The 18346-nt window shown below is 36.2% G+C and overlaps 1 protein-coding gene across 1 annotated transcript in view; it reads left to right on the top strand.

The window, feature by feature from the left end:
* LOC100748169 overlaps positions 1–18346 on the top strand; it is a 247496-nt gene that overhangs the window by 195665 nt on the left and 33485 nt on the right. The window contains exon 4 of the mRNA XM_003490246.4: positions 1584–1719. Coding sequence (XP_003490294.1) covers positions 1584–1719 — 136 coding nt within the window. The remainder of the gene's footprint in view (positions 1–1583; positions 1720–18346) is intronic.

Raw genomic sequence — 18346 nt, 5'->3', positions numbered from 1 at the left:
AAAAAAAAAAAAAAAAAAAAAAAAATACTCACGACGCGCGAACTTGAGAAACGCAAGAAAAAATAAAATACACGTATTAAGACACTCTTCCATTACCCAAAATAATATGACAGTCAGAAAAGTATCGCATATCTTCCACAGGGAATCTTTTCGTAAACAACTGAAGAAGCTGTGATTCGAGGAAGGAAACTCATCGAGGAAATAAGATTCTCGCTACAGCGAAACAAAGAACGTCAAGTTGAGCGATACAAATTATTAGGTCTGTAACAATACCAATTTGGCAGCGAGCTAGCCGGTTGGCTGGCTAACAACGTCCAGCGTCGACCCTTTGGGACAAGCAAGGGGTTATTGCTGGAGTTTCTTCGACTAAGCACGCGACACGTTAGTTCAGCGCAATTCCCAGCCCTGAACGCAGCCAATTGCGGTAATGCGTTGGCCAACCAGGGAGGATAAACATTTTTAGCCGTCTCCTCCTCTTAAATGATCATTATTTCGAGAGGAAACAACTGGTGCCGCGTTTTGTTTCGTATTTGCGTCGTTCCTCCGGAGATATCGTGCAACCAGTCGTCTGAAATTGCGTCTAATCTCCTTGCTTAATAAAGGATACTTAACATTCTGGTGAATTAATAGAACGCCTTGAACGTTTCCGGAATACGGTAGAGAATCGCAGGACAGGTTTCATAAAGAGGAGTCACGGTGCTGTTATAATTACACCGCTTAAATAATTTCTTTGCCTCTAGAAAATTGCCTAAAATTAGTTTCTTGAATGTATTTAATAGACGACTGATTTTGCAACTATAAATTAGAAGGGAAGTTATCGTTTCTTGGTGGAAGAAAATGATGTGAAAGTGATGGCATAGAAGTGTACGAAAGTGTGAATTAAGTTTTAATGTTATAAAAAATGATGTAATTATTTTTACGGAAGTAGTTTTTAGCAAGAAAAATATCAATTGATATTTGTATTAAGAGTCTAGAGTATTGAATATACTATTACTTTTCCTTTTTCTCGCCTCCTTTATCATTTTATCACTTTCCCTGTAAGTGTACATCTGTGCCAATAATGTTTTGACTCACAGTATATTACATTTCCAAACTTTCTCAACGCGTTACAGTGCGTGTGAGTTATGCACTCGACGAATTTTTTGCTCATTGACCGAAAGTACTCCATTTATCGAGTAAAAGTTTCCACGTTTTCCGTGAATTCTAGAGCGTGACAATTAACATGAGCGATTCAAAGAAAAATTTTTTCTTCCGCGTTTAACCACTCTAGTTTCCTCTCTATTTAATTCCAATGCTCGTTTAAATTTTCTTTTTTTCTTTTAGGAATCTTAAATTTATCTAAAAGTATTTCTCCCGAAAATTTCTGCGTGTTGCAGAAAATCTGGCGATCTGAAGAAATTGTATAATTTGTTCTTCTGTGCTTAGCTGCCAATTTTTCTCTCTGTTTAATTTCAAGGCTAATTTATTTTCTTTCAGGATTTCAAAACTATACTAAAATCGAGACTTTCAGTCGATGATTTATGTACATGTGTAGGTGTTTAGAGATCGTAACGGAAGGAAACGATTTTCTGCTTTGTTTTCAGGCGGAAGTCGAGGTTGTGGAACAATACAGCGACCCCAGGGATAGCAAGAACAAGGCGTACGTCGAGCCAGGAGCTGAGACGTCTCTGCCAACGATCTACAGCAAAGTAAATCGCAACTATTGTCGACCTTATACGGGTAAGTGGTGCATAACTTTCGTGTTATACTTGTGCTTGCGATGTGACAGAAGTTTACCACCTTGCCAACGCGTATTTCGCCGCAAAAGGCTACTAAAAGACCTAGCTTAGGATACTTTATTACTCGTTTCAATTCTATTAAGGCTAGGAATGAGAAATAAAAGGAGTAATAATTTTTCATGAATAGTAGATTGAAATTATTAGATCGTTTCGGAAGTTTTGTGGTTCTTTCGTTATCAACTTTTCATGCATTTTAGTTCTCTGTCCGTGAAAGATACATTAACTCTTAGATGTCTATTTTCCTAATTATTCAGTTTGCAGTAGGTGCAAATATCAAGAAGATCAAAATAGTAAAAAAGAATGGTAACTGAAAGTCCAATTCTACAAATGTGAATTGAAGAGAAATTTCCGGAAAATATTAATATTAAACTATCATATTCGGTTTTTCTGCAAACTTCAAATTTAAGGACACGTGAAAAATAATTTTCGAGGTCTCTCGAAATTTTTACTAAATAATCAAATTCCAAGTTACTGAGATTTTATAAATATAACGAAAGTAAACTAATAGGAAAATCTCTAAAGAGAAAAGATAATGAAAGAACTGCGGAAAATACGTTGAAGACTGAATTCACAACGCTTTACTGTGATTCCATATCAAACTTTTATAAAACGACTTAAAATAAGGTAGAGTAGACTATGTTGGTTTAAAACTGATTTCGTAACATTTTTCAGCAGTAGTTAGTTGAGATACATGCACAATATATAATGTATAAGAATGTATAATAAGTTTGAAGGACTAATACCGAAAGTTCTTAAGAGGATTTACGTGGCGCAGATAACATCACATGTGCTTGTCTTACATATTTTAAAATACAAGAGCTCGAGGCGGACACTTGTACCCGAGGTTTTGGAGATGTAAAAGTAGGTTGGATCGAGTGATTAGATGTAAAGTCTTGATAAGCGTATGGCTTTGTAAGTTTCAAACGATAAGTTGTTAGATCCTGAGAGTTTTAGTTTTCGAAGCAAGAAAGCAGAAAGTGTATAAAATACTCTGACTATGAAAAATTTAGTTGGTTACATTGGTTACGTGACAAACTTAACTTCGCTAGAAAAAAGGTAAAAAAAAATAAAAAGGCAGACTTCTCGAGAAGAATTTTTTTAAATAATTAAATTATTAGACTTATTAACTAAGGAAGCTGAATTAATTTGTCTTTTCAAGAGTAAACGAATTAACTCTTTATTTAGGAATTCTCTATTTTGATACGTGTCGCTTCACTTCTGTTGCAAAATAAATTCTGCCATATTTAAGCGTACAAGATGTAAAATTAACCCAACTGAAACTGATTTGTATGTTGTATTTTAATTATGTAATTTGTAGAAGTTGCAAGTTAAAGCAGAACCCAGTTAACAAACTAAAAATTACGTGATGAGGACATCACGAGGCAAAACCACGAAAGATTCTCCACATTTTCTCCAACTTCGTTATAAATTTCACCAGCTAATTATCTGGTCTGTTTCTAAACGAAGCCCTTTAGATTTTCAATCACTGCATACACACTCCTCAAAAAAGCACCAAACTGGGAACCTTTAAATACCACTCCACTCTCCATATTTGCAAAACCAATATTTGCGTCGATATTACCAGATTCAGTGTGGAGTCTGGGGCGATACACGAACAGGCAGACCAATGATAAACCGCGATAAATGCGTGGAAATCCTAAAATGTGGGAAAAAGCAACGACGCATAAATTCTTGACACGATCTAATTAGTCGTTGGATTAAACGCGTTGATCAGTTAACAAACGAGACGTAACAGCGGTAAAATAAATAAACTTTAAATGTTGCTCATAAATCAGAAATTTAGCCTGGCGTCCGGATGATAACCAGCGCGTGTTTCCGGTTGTCCGCTTATCGATTGGTTCTGTATACTCCAGCCAACTTTCTGCCAAGCTTCTCGTCGCGTTTCTTCCTTCCAAATGTAGCATGTTTTCTCGCCAAACGCGTGATCGCATAATAATGCAGATCCTAGGACATGTTGCGACGCAAAGATTATTACGCGATGATTTGGGGCCAAAAGAGTTGGATTTATGATGAAGAATTCGATGGTTTCGTTCTATGTTGCAGTAAACGTGTAAAATCATTTATAATTTATAAACGCAAAAAATCGTTATCTGTTAAATAATATTTTTTAATTTAAAATTAGTTGAATACAGTATGATTGGGATTTTTGTTGATTATGTTGTAAAGTAATATTTAATAGATTTGAATTGAAAGTTAATTGCGCATAGTATGATCGGAGTTTTGTCAATTATGCTGTTATACAATATTTATTACACGTTCAATTAGTAAATTAAGTTAGTAAATAACTTAACACGAGAAAATATGAAGCGTTTTCATTGATTGTTTTATTATAAAAGACATTATACCGAACAGGTTGTGCATGAAATGGAACCATAGAATATCGCATTTAAATACATAATTTATTAAACTCTAAACTTCGATTTAACGCAGCAAAACTTGCTTCTAACGTTAATACAGTTTTAAATTTGTTAGTAGTATAAAAGGTACGTAGGAGAACGTTCAAAAAGTAGCACGATAATTCAAACGTCAATCTGGCTTCGAGGTAAAATCCGGATTTGGACGAAATCTATTTCAGATATCCATTTGGATGCAATCGTATAAATCACGTCCATGGCTCCAATTCTTGACGCAGCAGGATAATCTTAAAAACTCCATCCATTTGTAAAAATATTCTCGTTATTTATAGAGAAGGTGTAATACTATTTTGCCAAAGATTTTTATTGTATTAAAAATTAAATAGAGGCGAGTAATCCGTAATTGTCTGTTCAAATTAAGATTTCAATGGTACTTTGCAGACGATGGAGGATATAAAGTTGAATAAGAGATGAGATTGTTTCAGATAAAGTAGAAGTTGTTCTGACTCTTGAAAAAAGGATTAAGAGAATTGGCTTGTTACGTACCTTACATAAAAGCATGTACTTTATAGTCTTGATTATCGAGTTTTCTCTGTAATCCATAGAATTCTTTACGCTCATGCACCTTTCCTCTTTTTTCATCTTTCCGATTTAGGGATTACAACCAAACTTAAAATAAACTGAAACAGAAATAATTGACTAACTTATTCGTTCGTATGTCCAACATTGAAATTCATAAATCTATTGAATTTTACCTAATATAATGCGATTGAAAAATTCGTCAGGATTATGAAGTTCAAAGCCTTTTTAAAATTCCAATTTCATATAAATTCATAAATGAATAAAAACACATTCGTTATCGACTATCACATAAAATCTCCATATGAAACACGAAATGTACGAATGAGATTTCATACACAATTGTAACACGTTCAAATAAACAAATATCCGATGACAAAGAAATCGAAACAATTAATATTCCGATAATTAACATTTTATTGCATAGCCACGAGCATTTAAATATACAGAATCGATGATTTATTAACGGATTCCTTCTCCTGTAAATATTTAAAATCGTTACCACTATATGCGATACTTTTTCAATTCCGATTTCCATCGATGAGGTTAAAATTGAACTGACGCGACGCTGAAGTATCCGATCGAGAGGCTGTAAGTTTCGGATTATAGAGTTAACAGAAATTCCCGCGCCAAGCCGCAAATTAATGCGGCGAACCCCCGGCGATACGGCCGATACTTCGATGTACGAATTATCGAGGCAACAACTCAGTTAACGCAGAGTAAGAGAGGCGGAAGAGCCCCTCGATAATTGAACGGTGCACACAGGTTGGACGGGAAAGCCCGCGGATTAATCGAACGTTTTCGAAATGCGAGGGGACGCGTTTCTTGTCGAACATATCGCCGCGAGAAAGATTTCCACCAGTGTCAAGCACAAGTGAAACGTCATATGACAGATACGATTTTTGCTATTTATGTCGAATAATAATAATATTAACATTATATTTGAAAATGATCATGCTGTATTTAATAATTTAATTATACAAGTTGGTCATTCTAATATTCTGCACAATTTTTAATCACATGTGGCATTGTAATATATTTCTGTATTTCAGTTAATGAAATAGTAAGTTATTTGTCTAAGAATCAAAAGAGAAGTAGGCAGTGAAGAAATATGTAACACTCGTTGACAAGTTATCACATTTTTTGAAAAAGAAATTAAATTTGATTACATAATACGAACCTTCTTTATGACATTTTTAATTTATTTAATTCATTTCGTCCCAAATCTTATTCTTTTCATCAGTCATTACAACAATATGATTTTATTGATATAAATATAATATGATTTTCCACTGCTCCTCTTTACACCATGTATTATCAGATTTTGATACAATGAAAATATTCCTTCGCTAGAACGATATATCAATACGTTCGTTTAATTCGTTCCCATCAACGTCAATTACCCTCGATTTGTAATGATCTCACAAGGGGACCGCCTCATAAACTTTAGCCAGTCGTTAACCCGTTTCAGGGTAACAAGGGTCCAAAGCATCGTGGCACTGGAATGTCCGAAGTTCCGGTTTGTAATTAACCCCCGTAGTTATCTCGCGCGGAGAACGTAACCGAACCGAACATACAGAGAGACAAGGCAAATCCAACATTTCCCTATGTTACGTCCTATTTTAACGCTCGCCTATGCAGATTGTCGCGTTAACACAGACCCTGGGCAAACACGCCGGCTCAGATTTGCATTCTTACCATATTCATGGGGTTTTAATTTGCACGAACGTGGCGGGGATCAAGTTCGGCGAAAAGACCTGAGTAAACTTACCAGGGGTAAACGTTTGCCATCCTGGCAGAAGCACGTCGGCCAGTAGGCAACGAACACGCCTCTTTGATACGACTTCTTGCCCCGATACGACGGGCATTCTAATCGCAGAGAACGATGTTTGCTCTCGAGGTCAGACCGTTTCCGTTTGCGGCGTTATACATAATGGATGATAGGTGGAAACTAATCGCTCGGTGAATCGGCCAGGGAGGGTGTATTTGGCGATGAAACGGATCGTGTTCCCGCCGTTTTTGGTAAAGTAAAACGTCACCAAAAGGTTGAGTCAATAATGGTTTAAGCAGAGGTTAGAATTCGTAAGCTGTCGATTAATGGTTAAGTCGCTGTGATTGTAGGAATCGAAAGAACCTTTAGAAATTTTTATTTAGAAGTTTTTATATTCTCCTGGCGTAGGTTGAAGTTAAATGTCGTTGTGAGGATTGAAATAATTTTTGGAAACTTTCGTTTACAAATTCTTGTACTCTATTGTTTTTTGGCTCGATAAAATGTTGCAAAGGGTCGAATAAGCGAAGGTTTAGATGGAATACAATATAAATGATTAAAACAGATACTCTCATACAACTAAAGGACCTCCCCTAGGCAACTCTCCGTCAACCAGGATCCTCCTTCATCCACAAATCAGCTGAACCCAGTCACAAAAAACCATGTTTATCTTCACACAATTGGCCATATGGCAGAATTATTATGCAATTAAGATTTTCGGTATGCATGATAATAGCAGGAATTCTACGTCCATGCGATTCGAATCTCTAGTTACAGAGTCGTTAGGAAGGGAATAAGGATAGCGAAGGGCAAAATCCGACGAAATTACGTCTGCTGGGCCAACCCCATGGAACGTTCGCAGAGCTGGATCAATTTACAGAAAAAGGGATACAGAGCAACGTCTGGTCGCTGGTTCCTCTGCCTACTTCCGGCGGAACCATCCGGTCCGGCATCAGAACGTGTCCGTTTCGGTTCGTTCGAACTTTTCGCTGTGCTGCTGACGTTACTTGCCAACGACACCGACCTCGTCCCATAATATGTCGTGTGATATTTAATTAAACTCTCCCTGCAGTCCTTGCTCATCCGGCCTGCCCTCGTTCCACTGGTAGCAGTCTGTAAAGTTTCAAGGGGTTCTCCTCTCCGCGAGTACAAGCTTGCCCCCCTCTGTCCTTTTACCCTTTTCACAAACTTATTAACCGTTTCGACAAGGCCCCTTGACATGCGGATTTTTCTTGCCTTCTCCTCGAGTGGCCCAGGCGTCCCAAGTAATTAAAAATCAGCCGATTAAACCTAATGAAGTAGAAAGGAATCGGAGGTGCGTGGATTGCGTAGGGAGCATCGCGGAGATTTCTTGTTAAGCCTGGGGCGACAGCCCGGACCTGTTTTATTAGTATTTCCCTTCGTACTTCTTAGGAAGAATTATTCATTCCTCTTGTAAGTAGAATATAGGAGGTTTTGAATAAACTTTTTAGTTCTTTTTTTTCGTCCAGGTTTTATGGAGCTGTAAGTGGACTTTGAGGGTTGATTGGTTGAGTAGGTAAGATCGATCCCTCGAAGACATTCTTTATTCTGGTTTTTATATCATACAATGTATAGTTTTATACTAACAGTTACATTTATATGTAGGAAGTTTGAAGCTTCGATAATAACATGAAACATTGATCTAGCATGTTACAGCTGACTTGCGAAATTCAAGTCTAAGCGACTTTTTGGTGGATTTCGATCTTCCGAAAGTACTCGAGATCATCCCAGTAGGATGAATTCAAGCGAGACTTGAAGGACCACTTTTCAAAACTTTCTCGCGCTCCATGCTTACAGAAAAGGACCCTTCAATCTTCGATGAAACGCGTAGAAAGTTACAGGAACTGTTTTCTATTGTCACATACGCACTATTAAGAAAATATTACGCAACATTTGCTCCTTCATTTCAGTATCGATAATTTTTGGATCGAATCGTTGAAAACGAAAAATTCTAAATACTTGTACTTATACTCCGTAGACCAGAGTACTTCATAGAATGGACAATGTCCACTCACGTTTTTTATGCATGCATTTTCCAAATTCTCGTCAATTTTTTTATATACCATACATTTCGTCATTAATTTTGCAAATTTCGTAACCACGATAGAGAACATATTGAATTAACAATATTCTCATCGACGTCGTCTAAAACGAAACAAAACCACGAAAGTAATCGTGTAAAACGAACAGCTGGAAATTTTAGCGACGTTAATCAGCGCTTTCGTTCCCTATCCAGATGAAAGTACCGGCTACGTCATTACTCGACCGATGAAAGAACTTTCTCCTATACTGATTGTCTCTTGGATCGACCCTCGGTGAGAGCTACCCTCGTTTCAATTACCGGTACCAGGTGACTTGTAGCTCGTTCCGCGTCCCCGAGCAGTTAACGCTGCTACGGGTTCATCGTATGCAAATGACAAGCCGTCCGTCGGTCCGTCCGTCCGTTTGTCCGTTCATCCGTTGCTAGTGCGACAGGGGGTTGCTTGATTCACATCAAACGCTAGCTAAATGCTGTCTATTGTCTCAGCTGTCTATACGCGCGCATATTAAATAATCGGGACAGAAAAGTAATTATCGTACCGGGGGTAAGGTTCAGTTTCAAGCGTACGAGGGCGATGGAGAATGTTTCCACCGTGGAAGTAACGAGTTAGAAGGGTCGTAGAATTTTCTGTTTAGCTTGTAAATAACGTAGCATTGTTTTTGAAAAAATGTAGGGAAAGAGTCGAGATAAACAACGTAGAGATGTTCCTGAAAAAGCGTCGCTTGTTCATTTGTTGGAGAATTTTCTGTCGTTACGTAATAATATCTTTTCGAAATAATTTTATTTTTTAGCAGAGTTTCAACAGAATTTCAAAGATTTTCATATTGTTATTGTATTGGGTATTGTTAGAAGTAAATATAGAACTTTTTTGAGGTAGCTTTTACACTAGAATTTATTTGCTTAATTTAAATTTCATGAAATATAATTTAATGAAAATAGAAATGGAAGTATAGTAACATTTCAAAATTGTCTAAGAAATTGCCTGTTTCAGTCATAAATTCAATTCGCGTCTATTCAAAACCTCAACGCTACGTGTTTCAATTAGCTGGCGTTTTACTGCTATGTATGAAAAGCAACAAGTTTCACTATCAAACCTCGAAATCAATACGGAATATAATACAGTGGTGATCACTAAAATACAGATATTTATGCAAATCAGTTTTCATGAATACGAATAAATAAATGAAATCTACATGTAAATTTATTTCATCCCACAGAAATATTCCATTATTTCGCATATTACGTACATCCTGCGTATTTGTCCACATTCACGTTTCCTTCGCCACATTTCATACGCACGCTACATGTCTCATCCTCTCGTTATTATTTCCTATTATTCCTCGGATAACTATATCTCAACGAGACATTAAACCCGATAGAACGAAGCGTTGCATCGTGGTGGAACGTTTCATGGGGAGCAAACAGCTCGGTCGCGAGTTATGTTTACGACGGCGCGATTTGCCGTGCGACAGTTTTAGTATTCGAAGCTGAGAAGGAAAGCGCGATGGAAGGGTGGAAAGTTTGTTGGATTGCCGCGAAGATGAATAGTTAACAGGAGAGCGTTCCACCCTTTACTCCGCTTTCCATTTTCTCCGTATCCCGAATTTCCGTCTTTCCTCGTGTCCCTCTCACCTCTCGTCTAGCACCGTTTTCCTTTCTGCTCCACATTCGAGAGCAGCGCTTTCGTCTTTCAGTACTCGGCTTTCTCCCATTTTCTCGCCCGTAAACTAGATCATTTACAAACTGTCAACGGCATGGTTCCTCGACTCGTCGTCGCCGGACACACGAGTACGCGGCGGATCTTAATCCGTCGGCAATTTCGCCAGTTAAATTCGCGTGTCTCTCAGTCAGTGACAGGAAGTTATCGTTGATCGTCGTGTCGTTTTGGATATTCGAGTGGTCGTGGATTTTTGTGAAGAAGGTAAAAAGCACAGATTTGTGTTGGCATCAGTTGGAAGTTTGAGATTAGCGGTAGGGTATTTTAGAATATATTTAAGTTACTATATTTAACAGTAGAATTATGGTCTTTGATATATGTATACCTAGATATGTTGCACAATTAGGATTATGATGAAAAAATATATAATTATATTTTAATAATTGTCAATTTTAAATATAAAAATGAATCATCTGGAAATAGTGAGCTGCGTGTTCATAAATTCGAAATAATTCTCGAAAAGCGCTTTATAAAAATTATGAAGTAAGTATTATTAATCGCATTTATGATGGAAAAATATGAGAGAACAGTAGGAAATCTGGATAATAAAACCAGGAAGGTAGTCGGTTTGTTAATGTATTTTGTACACTCGTATAAATGAAATGAAACTAATGTAAATCATATTTTATGACTCGTATGCTTCCTTAAAACATCTCTCATAGTATATCCATGTATTAATTACATTTATTACAAATTTTATAAAATCTCCACTTTTTGCTAAGTTATACTTTGAACAGCTTACACAGCATAACTTACATACTTAGTATTCAACATCTCGAAAAGAAATATTATTTTCATAAATTTATCTACCATAAGGAGGTAGCGTAAGTAATTGTAGATTCAAAGGAATGATAAAAAAAATAATGCTTGTAATTGTCATTGTTTTATGCATTGTAATTCATGGAATTAATCGGTATGAATTCTTACTGATATAATTGGCTCAATTACAAACAAAACAGAGTGTATATTAAATAAGTAGCTAAGATTTATCAATAAAGTATAACGATATACATTGATATATCAATAAGCTATAAACAACTTTAGTTGCAATTAACGTCCATAATATGAATCAAGGTTTATCAAAGGCAATGGTCTAAAATTCAATAAAACGCTACTTTTATTTCGATGCTCGGTCTGCGATTTCCTTTGTAACCTCACGCTATCCCGCCAACTGCAACCGCAACAAAATAAAAGACAGCAATTTTACGCGTTTGCAATTCCATTATCGAGTCCCATTCTGATATATTAACGAAGCGTCACTCCACGGTCGCTATTAGCATTCGCGGTAGCCATTGTCGAACGAATCAACATCGTAACCCTATCATTTCGTTTCACGTACCATGAAATCGAGCTCTCTGAATTCATCCATGGTTTAATATTCTCCATGGTGACCGTCTCTTTGTACGCGTTATTTTCAGATTACGTTCCACGAAGCCATATCGAAGCTCGTTGAAAATCAGAGGAAAGAAAATGGATGAAATTTCTTTCGATTCTTTCAAATCGACGAATGAAGAACCATGTTTTTACGATCGAAAAACGAAGGGAATCTGTCTCCTTTGAATATCTTCGAAAACTACTTTAAATCGATGAACGATTTAAAATAGAAATTGGATTAAACAGTTCCTGGTATGGACATTAAATTGTAGAAGATATTTCATTCTTTTACGAAGATATTGTTGAGAAAATTTATATAACGAAATGTGCACAGTACTTTTCTTTGTAACCTTTTTGTTATTTATTGGACAACTTATTTGTTCCATAAATTTGCCTTCTTTGACAATGTAGTTTCCTGGAATTAAGTACTTTTCATGGACTTCTGAAGCAGTTACTTTGTTGTCATATAAAAGAAAATTTCAAAGCTCAAAGTAAATCGTAGCGAGATAATATGATAAACTCCTGATGAGTGATGAAACTAAAATCGAATAATTGTTATCTATATTTGTATCAAAATACAGGATCTAACGTTTTCATAAAAAATATTCCAAAAAAGGGAAATATTTGAAGAAGAAGTGAAATGAATAGCAGAGACATGTTTAAAAACTCGAACAAGACATATCAATTGCTAAAAACATTACGAATTTTCCAAACAAATTAGCATTATCCTACCCTTTTGGATAATAATATGATAATATAAGATAGTAAATTTCAAGTACTTTAGAGTATTTAATATCATCAAACGAACGAAACAATAATCTTCCGATGAGTACGATAACGAATTTTCTTTTTTTTTTTATTAAATTTTCTTTTTTATTATTCAATATACTTACTTACTAACTTTTTTTATTAAATATTAAATTGCATTAAATTTTCTCCACGTTTCTCTATATAACAACGAGAGTACGCGGATTCTTTGTTGGCTTACACTTTTGTTAATCGCGAGCAAAGCTTTGTCCTCGTTTTATCGCACGGCGAAACGACATTTCCCTTTGGCGGGTTACCTTGGAACGAGGCGAAAAGAAAATTTTCAAACAAACCCGCGCCATTTTAACGGTGCTAAACGAGGAGGCATCGAGCCAAAGGTTGGCAATGAGGACGTCGCGTCCCTACGAGAGCCTGCCTTCGAAGGGTCCCTGAATTCATTTCATGGGCAATTACAATTAGCATTTATGCCGCGATTTGCATATCGTTGCGAGATAATTTCGCGAACGCTTAGCCTAATCTCCGTGTCAGATGTTTCAGCCGGTCGGCAAGAAACATTTCTGATCCTCGGAGATCGCCTATCTCCACGTGCAAACTTTTCGGCGAAAGCGATTTTCTGGATATGAAACTCGGGGACAACACATTGTCTGCTTTCTAAGATTGTTTCTACTTGTTTGTGATAGAAGTGGAAAGAAAGTGTTGAAATTTAGTACAACATTGGTTTATTGCATTCTTTCTAAGTTGAATTTACCGTGAAGGACTGACAACTGTCAACGTGTTTTTTTTAAATGTTTATTGCATAAGAATGTAATAGGAAATATGTGAAACAGAGAAGGAATAGTTGCACGATTGAATAGAGTAAGGTTGCGAGTTGTTTGATAATTTAATTTCATAGGTTTAGAAGTTAAAGGTATATGATACGTTTAACAGTTCATTGTATTAGTATATTATGTTACTGTATAAATTACACAGCAGAATCGCGTTAATTGAATTTGAAATTTCATAAACTTTCATGAAAGATTTAATATCATCATATGCAATGAAGTTTATATATAGATACATAACATAAGCTTCGTTATTGAGTTGTAATTGTTAAATTTGTATCTCATTAATTGTTTTTGATAAATTCAGATGAATTAATTTTGATAAATCGAGTTTATACAACGATTTATCACGAGTTTATACAACGAGTTTATACGATAGTTTATAAATAAGAGTTAATAGAACCTACATGTACTGAAGAATATTTCAGAAACATTATCTCATAGTACATCGTAAATTCTATACTTATATTCGATAATATAACGAAAATTCATAATTATTTCAAACAAAAGAGAAATTTTTGTAATTTGAGATCATTTCTATATTTCATAACATAGTACAATACAACCAACGTATATCTTTTATCTTAACAAGCATAACAAGCTCACTCGTTCTAAAAATATACCAAACATATTGCTCAATAAAACATTTTACTTAACAGAACTTGGAACATTACATTTAGCTGTTACTCTATCAACTGTACCAATATCGAGCAACCCACGTTCCGTACACCCACGACAAGCTTCGTCTCGTTCACACTGAATCAACACAGCAATCGAATTTGGCAAGCGTATACACCCGTCGGTGTAAGATTAAATTGCAAAACGAAAGTAAACCATGCGTAGGATTGACCAAACTGACAGAAAGAGAACAAAGGGAGAATCGAAGAAAATCAGAAACAGAGTTGCTTGGAATCAGTTTGCAGCTTAACCCAGAACCAGAACGCAACTGATCAGACTCACGCCCTTAACGAGTCGACCCCCATCGGCCGCAAACGATCGTGCTCATGTGTGGCCACCGATGTAGATTTCAATTGAGCAATGTCTACCGACAGGGAAGTGGGTAATCCGAGTATGCTGCTATCACTGCCAGCGACAGCTTCGACACCCTCTGCGAACACCTCCCTGCTCGTCTGTCGCAAAAACCCTTTCGCAACGGGCCAAACATTGATTTTATTTCTGCTAGAATCAATCGAACTAAACACCGCTACAGGCTATCAACTTTTTCATTTTCTCTCTCTCTCTCTCACACACTATCTCTCTCTTCTAGGTTGTATATATGTATATATATTCGAAGTAGAGAATCAGATATTCTTCAGATATAGATTCAACTAAATCAGAAACACTGACAGTAATTATAAGCCGTAATGAGTAATCCGTGGATTTTTATGTAAATTTATGTTTTTCTGGGCACACTCAACGAAATATGTAGAACATAAATAGAAATTCGTTTGACCTATTTTATAAATTTTAACGAGTACTATATATAATTCTGTATATTATGTGCATTTTGCGTAATTTTTGCATCTTTAAATTTTTCACGAACGCATGAAAATCCGTAGACTACTAATAAATATTCAAATATTTATTCATTCCACTTAATAAAATATGTTAATAAACTTTACTTCATTCATTTTTCGTTGCTTTATTTTGCTTTGCATGCCACATGGAGCTAAATACCACTTTAGGCTAAACACTAAAACTAAATGAGAAACTGGTATTAAAACCTAACCCCAATCTAGGTGGTCTGAGAAGCTTCAAACTATCTTCCCTCTTTTTTTCATACTTACTAGTCTATCTTCGTGAATGGATTGAAATGATTTTTGGGGACGATCTATAATGAACTTTACGATGCGAACACCTTTTCATTTTTTCCATAGAATCCTCAGGTGTCGAAACAGAAAGACTCGTGCAACCGATATGGCTGTTTGGATCGAGTTAAATTAGATCGAGCGTTCAATTTAGCCGCAGCGTATAGCCGCGATATTGGATTTGGACATTTGGGAGCCCAGCAGGGAAAGTTCTCTGCGTAGCCAGTTCTCGATACGTTTTCCCCCGTGAAGAGGAAAGGGAGGATGGCTCGTGGAAATTCGAGGATTAAACTTGGCTATCGTGGCATACAGTGCTCGCTCATGCAACGATGAGGCATTTGTCGGTGGAAATCTGTCGAAAGCTTATCGCAAAGTTGTTGAGGCTGAAGATATCGTTACTTGTTCCGGCAAGGGATTCTGTTTGGCTGTATAACTAAAGAGGTAGTAGGGTTATCGATAAGTTGTCATTTGTAGAGTTAGCTATTCGATTCCTCTACTCGAGTGCAAAGCGAAGAGGTTTAAATATTTCTAAATTTAAAGTTCTCAGTGTTATAAAAAATGTTAATATTAATATTATCATAAGATATATTGATTTTGTCATTTATCTTTCGTTTTAAACATTATTACTTCAAATAATTTAGTTTGATTCAGAAATTTGTATACAACTATTTAATTAATTTTGATTCATTGCCATATGAATGAATATTGAGTATTTAGGGATACTGTATCTAATAATTTATTATATTTCTGAATTTTTATTTCGAAAACTGTAATTAAAACGATTTCATGTTTTATTACTTGCATTTTCGTTACGTTGTTTCATCCAGTTTATAAGAAGTATATTTAATTAAGCGAAACTCTTTGCTCTGATACACGTACAAAAGCTAAGAAAAGAATAATAGAAGCACTATCTCAGAATATCGTAAAATAAACCATTCTTTGTCTTAAAACCGAATACTCCTTTAAAAACTCACAATTCAAAGCGTAACATTCAAGTAACGGTAACTCGAGTCCTGAGCAACTAAGTCTTTGGGACAACTTTTTCAACATCTCGTAGTCAAACATCTGGATACGTATTGCGTGTACGGTGTACTTTTCAACTCGAACACGAGGAACGTTTCTTTTAAGCGCGTTCTACGCGTACCTCTTTCCTTGGAATTCGTTGTACGAAATCGAGGGACAAGCACAAAGGGTAGAAGTTGGTCTGTTTCTTACAAAAAGGAAATCTCTTCCTTCCGCGCGAACTTTTCGACGTCGTTCCTTTCCTCTTCGTATTGACGTGTTCTCGACTGAAAACTGCGTAAGATGTTTCTCTTTTGAGGAGCGCAGCCGGGGATGGCATTTTAAGATAATTTCCGGCCGCGTGAGTCACTGAAGGATAAGCCGGATGGGGGATGACAGACGAAAGGGACGATGCGAGGCTGTAAGAAAGGCCGACGACAGAATGAAATTACTGGAATAAGTAATTTGAGGACAGGCCGAGTAATTGCCACTCAAAACGTTCAAAGGCGTTGCTCTTTTTTGTTGCACCTTTTCAAATTTACCGACTGTCACTGTCTCGCGATCTTTCGTTACATCTTTTAGGATGCTTCAACTTGATAAGCCATGCCAACGTCACGAGACAGCCAAGATGATGAAATAGAGTAAACAGTGTGAATGAAGAAACATTATTCTGAATTTAATTTTTACTATCTATTTCATTGTCTTGTTAGTTTAGTTTTGTTGAATCAAGTTATAGTTTGATCGTGTTTTATATATCTTTTTATTAAAGTTGGATTTTATTGAAGGGAAAGGAAATGTATTTATGCGTGATATACTTATATGAGATTTTTACTCACAGTCAAATTTTATTATTACGGGTATGTTTCTCTATTAATATTTTCTACCTTTGAAACTATTATAATGCAATAAGCAATATTATATTGAAAAGGGGTACGTATATAACACCAAGAGTCTTATATTAATTTTCTTAGAATCTACCAGTTTATTTAAAATGTAATAGAAATCAACCATAATTAAATAGAATATAAAACGCGATGTACGTATTTTCAGCGTCGCGTTATAAAGTACATTACTTCAGATTGAGGGGGCGATTGAAAAAGATGGTCACAGAGCTGTCACGGGCGAAGTATCACGACGTCTCTGTAATCAGGGAATATTTCAATCATCTCGTAATGGGATATTTGCCAGAGTAAGCTTGTGTTCTTTACGTACGTCACACGGGTGGATTTGCCTTCAAAGTAAATCCCTTACCTCGTAGCTTAATTCATTTTTTCTTTGCGCTGACCTTCGTATTTGTCCTTCGTAACCTTGACTCGTTAGTAGCTACTTTCCGCTTTAAGGGAACGAGTATTAAAGGGGCCCGTAATTCGAGCCTTCAAAGAAACCTTGATAGGATCGATGTTATTCGTATCGAAAGAAACTTTTAATTGCGTTCCTTCCATGCTTATTAGCATTATACATTTTCGGAAGGGTGAGTTTTTGTATGAATGAAATACTTACAAAGGAATGCATTTGAACCTGGATACTTGTAATAAGTTTATTTCCCAGTTTTCCTTCCCCTTTTCTCATAATATATATTTCAGTTTCAACGTAAATCGAATCATTTATTTCATTCCTGCATATGGAACAGATTTCATAGATTTAATATCGTATACAATTTTCCCTTACCAAATAAATAATTTCCCTTCTTTTTTTCCAGAGAAGCTTTTTCATAAAATTTGAATTAGTTATTTGCTATTTGAATCTTTTTGAAATATCCATAGTGTGTGTTCTTCGCCAATTTCCTATATCCAAAAAAAAAACATGAAATTTCATAAAATAAAGTTACCTTGCCCCTTCTCTTTCGATACTTAAACCTACTAAAGAATTGATATTAAGAAATAGATTAATATAATCATAAGTCTTTCTAATCGTAAGCGTAAATATAAAAAGAAGCAGGTACATATATCGGCAATAGGAAGAGTGAAACGAACGATTAGAAGAACGAACGGTGCCGTATCGTGGAAGCCCCACGTATTGAGACCTATTAGATCGGTTGGATAAGTTAACCCGATCGTTCGATGACCCTTGACACGGCTGACACATTTCGGCCGCGAGATTCGTCCAATTCCGTGGTCGTAACCATGAATTCTGCTATACCGGAACCAATAACCGAGATTGGCTTTTGTTCCATCGCGTTGCTGGCCGAGTAATCTTTAGCTGCCACCTAAGAAACCCTAAGGATCACGAACACGAAGGTGATTTCGTTTAAGGTTTCTCCTTGTAGTACCGTATTCTCTTCTTTCCCCCCCCCC

This window comes from Bombus impatiens, unplaced genomic scaffold, assembly GCF_000188095.3.
Source record: "Bombus impatiens unplaced genomic scaffold, BIMP_2.2 scf_0418, whole genome shotgun sequence".
NCBI classification, from domain to species: Eukaryota; Metazoa; Arthropoda; class Insecta; order Hymenoptera; family Apidae; genus Bombus; species Bombus impatiens.
The sequence above is the reverse complement of the archived record's forward strand: the minus strand, read 5'-3'. Positions and strand labels throughout refer to the sequence as shown.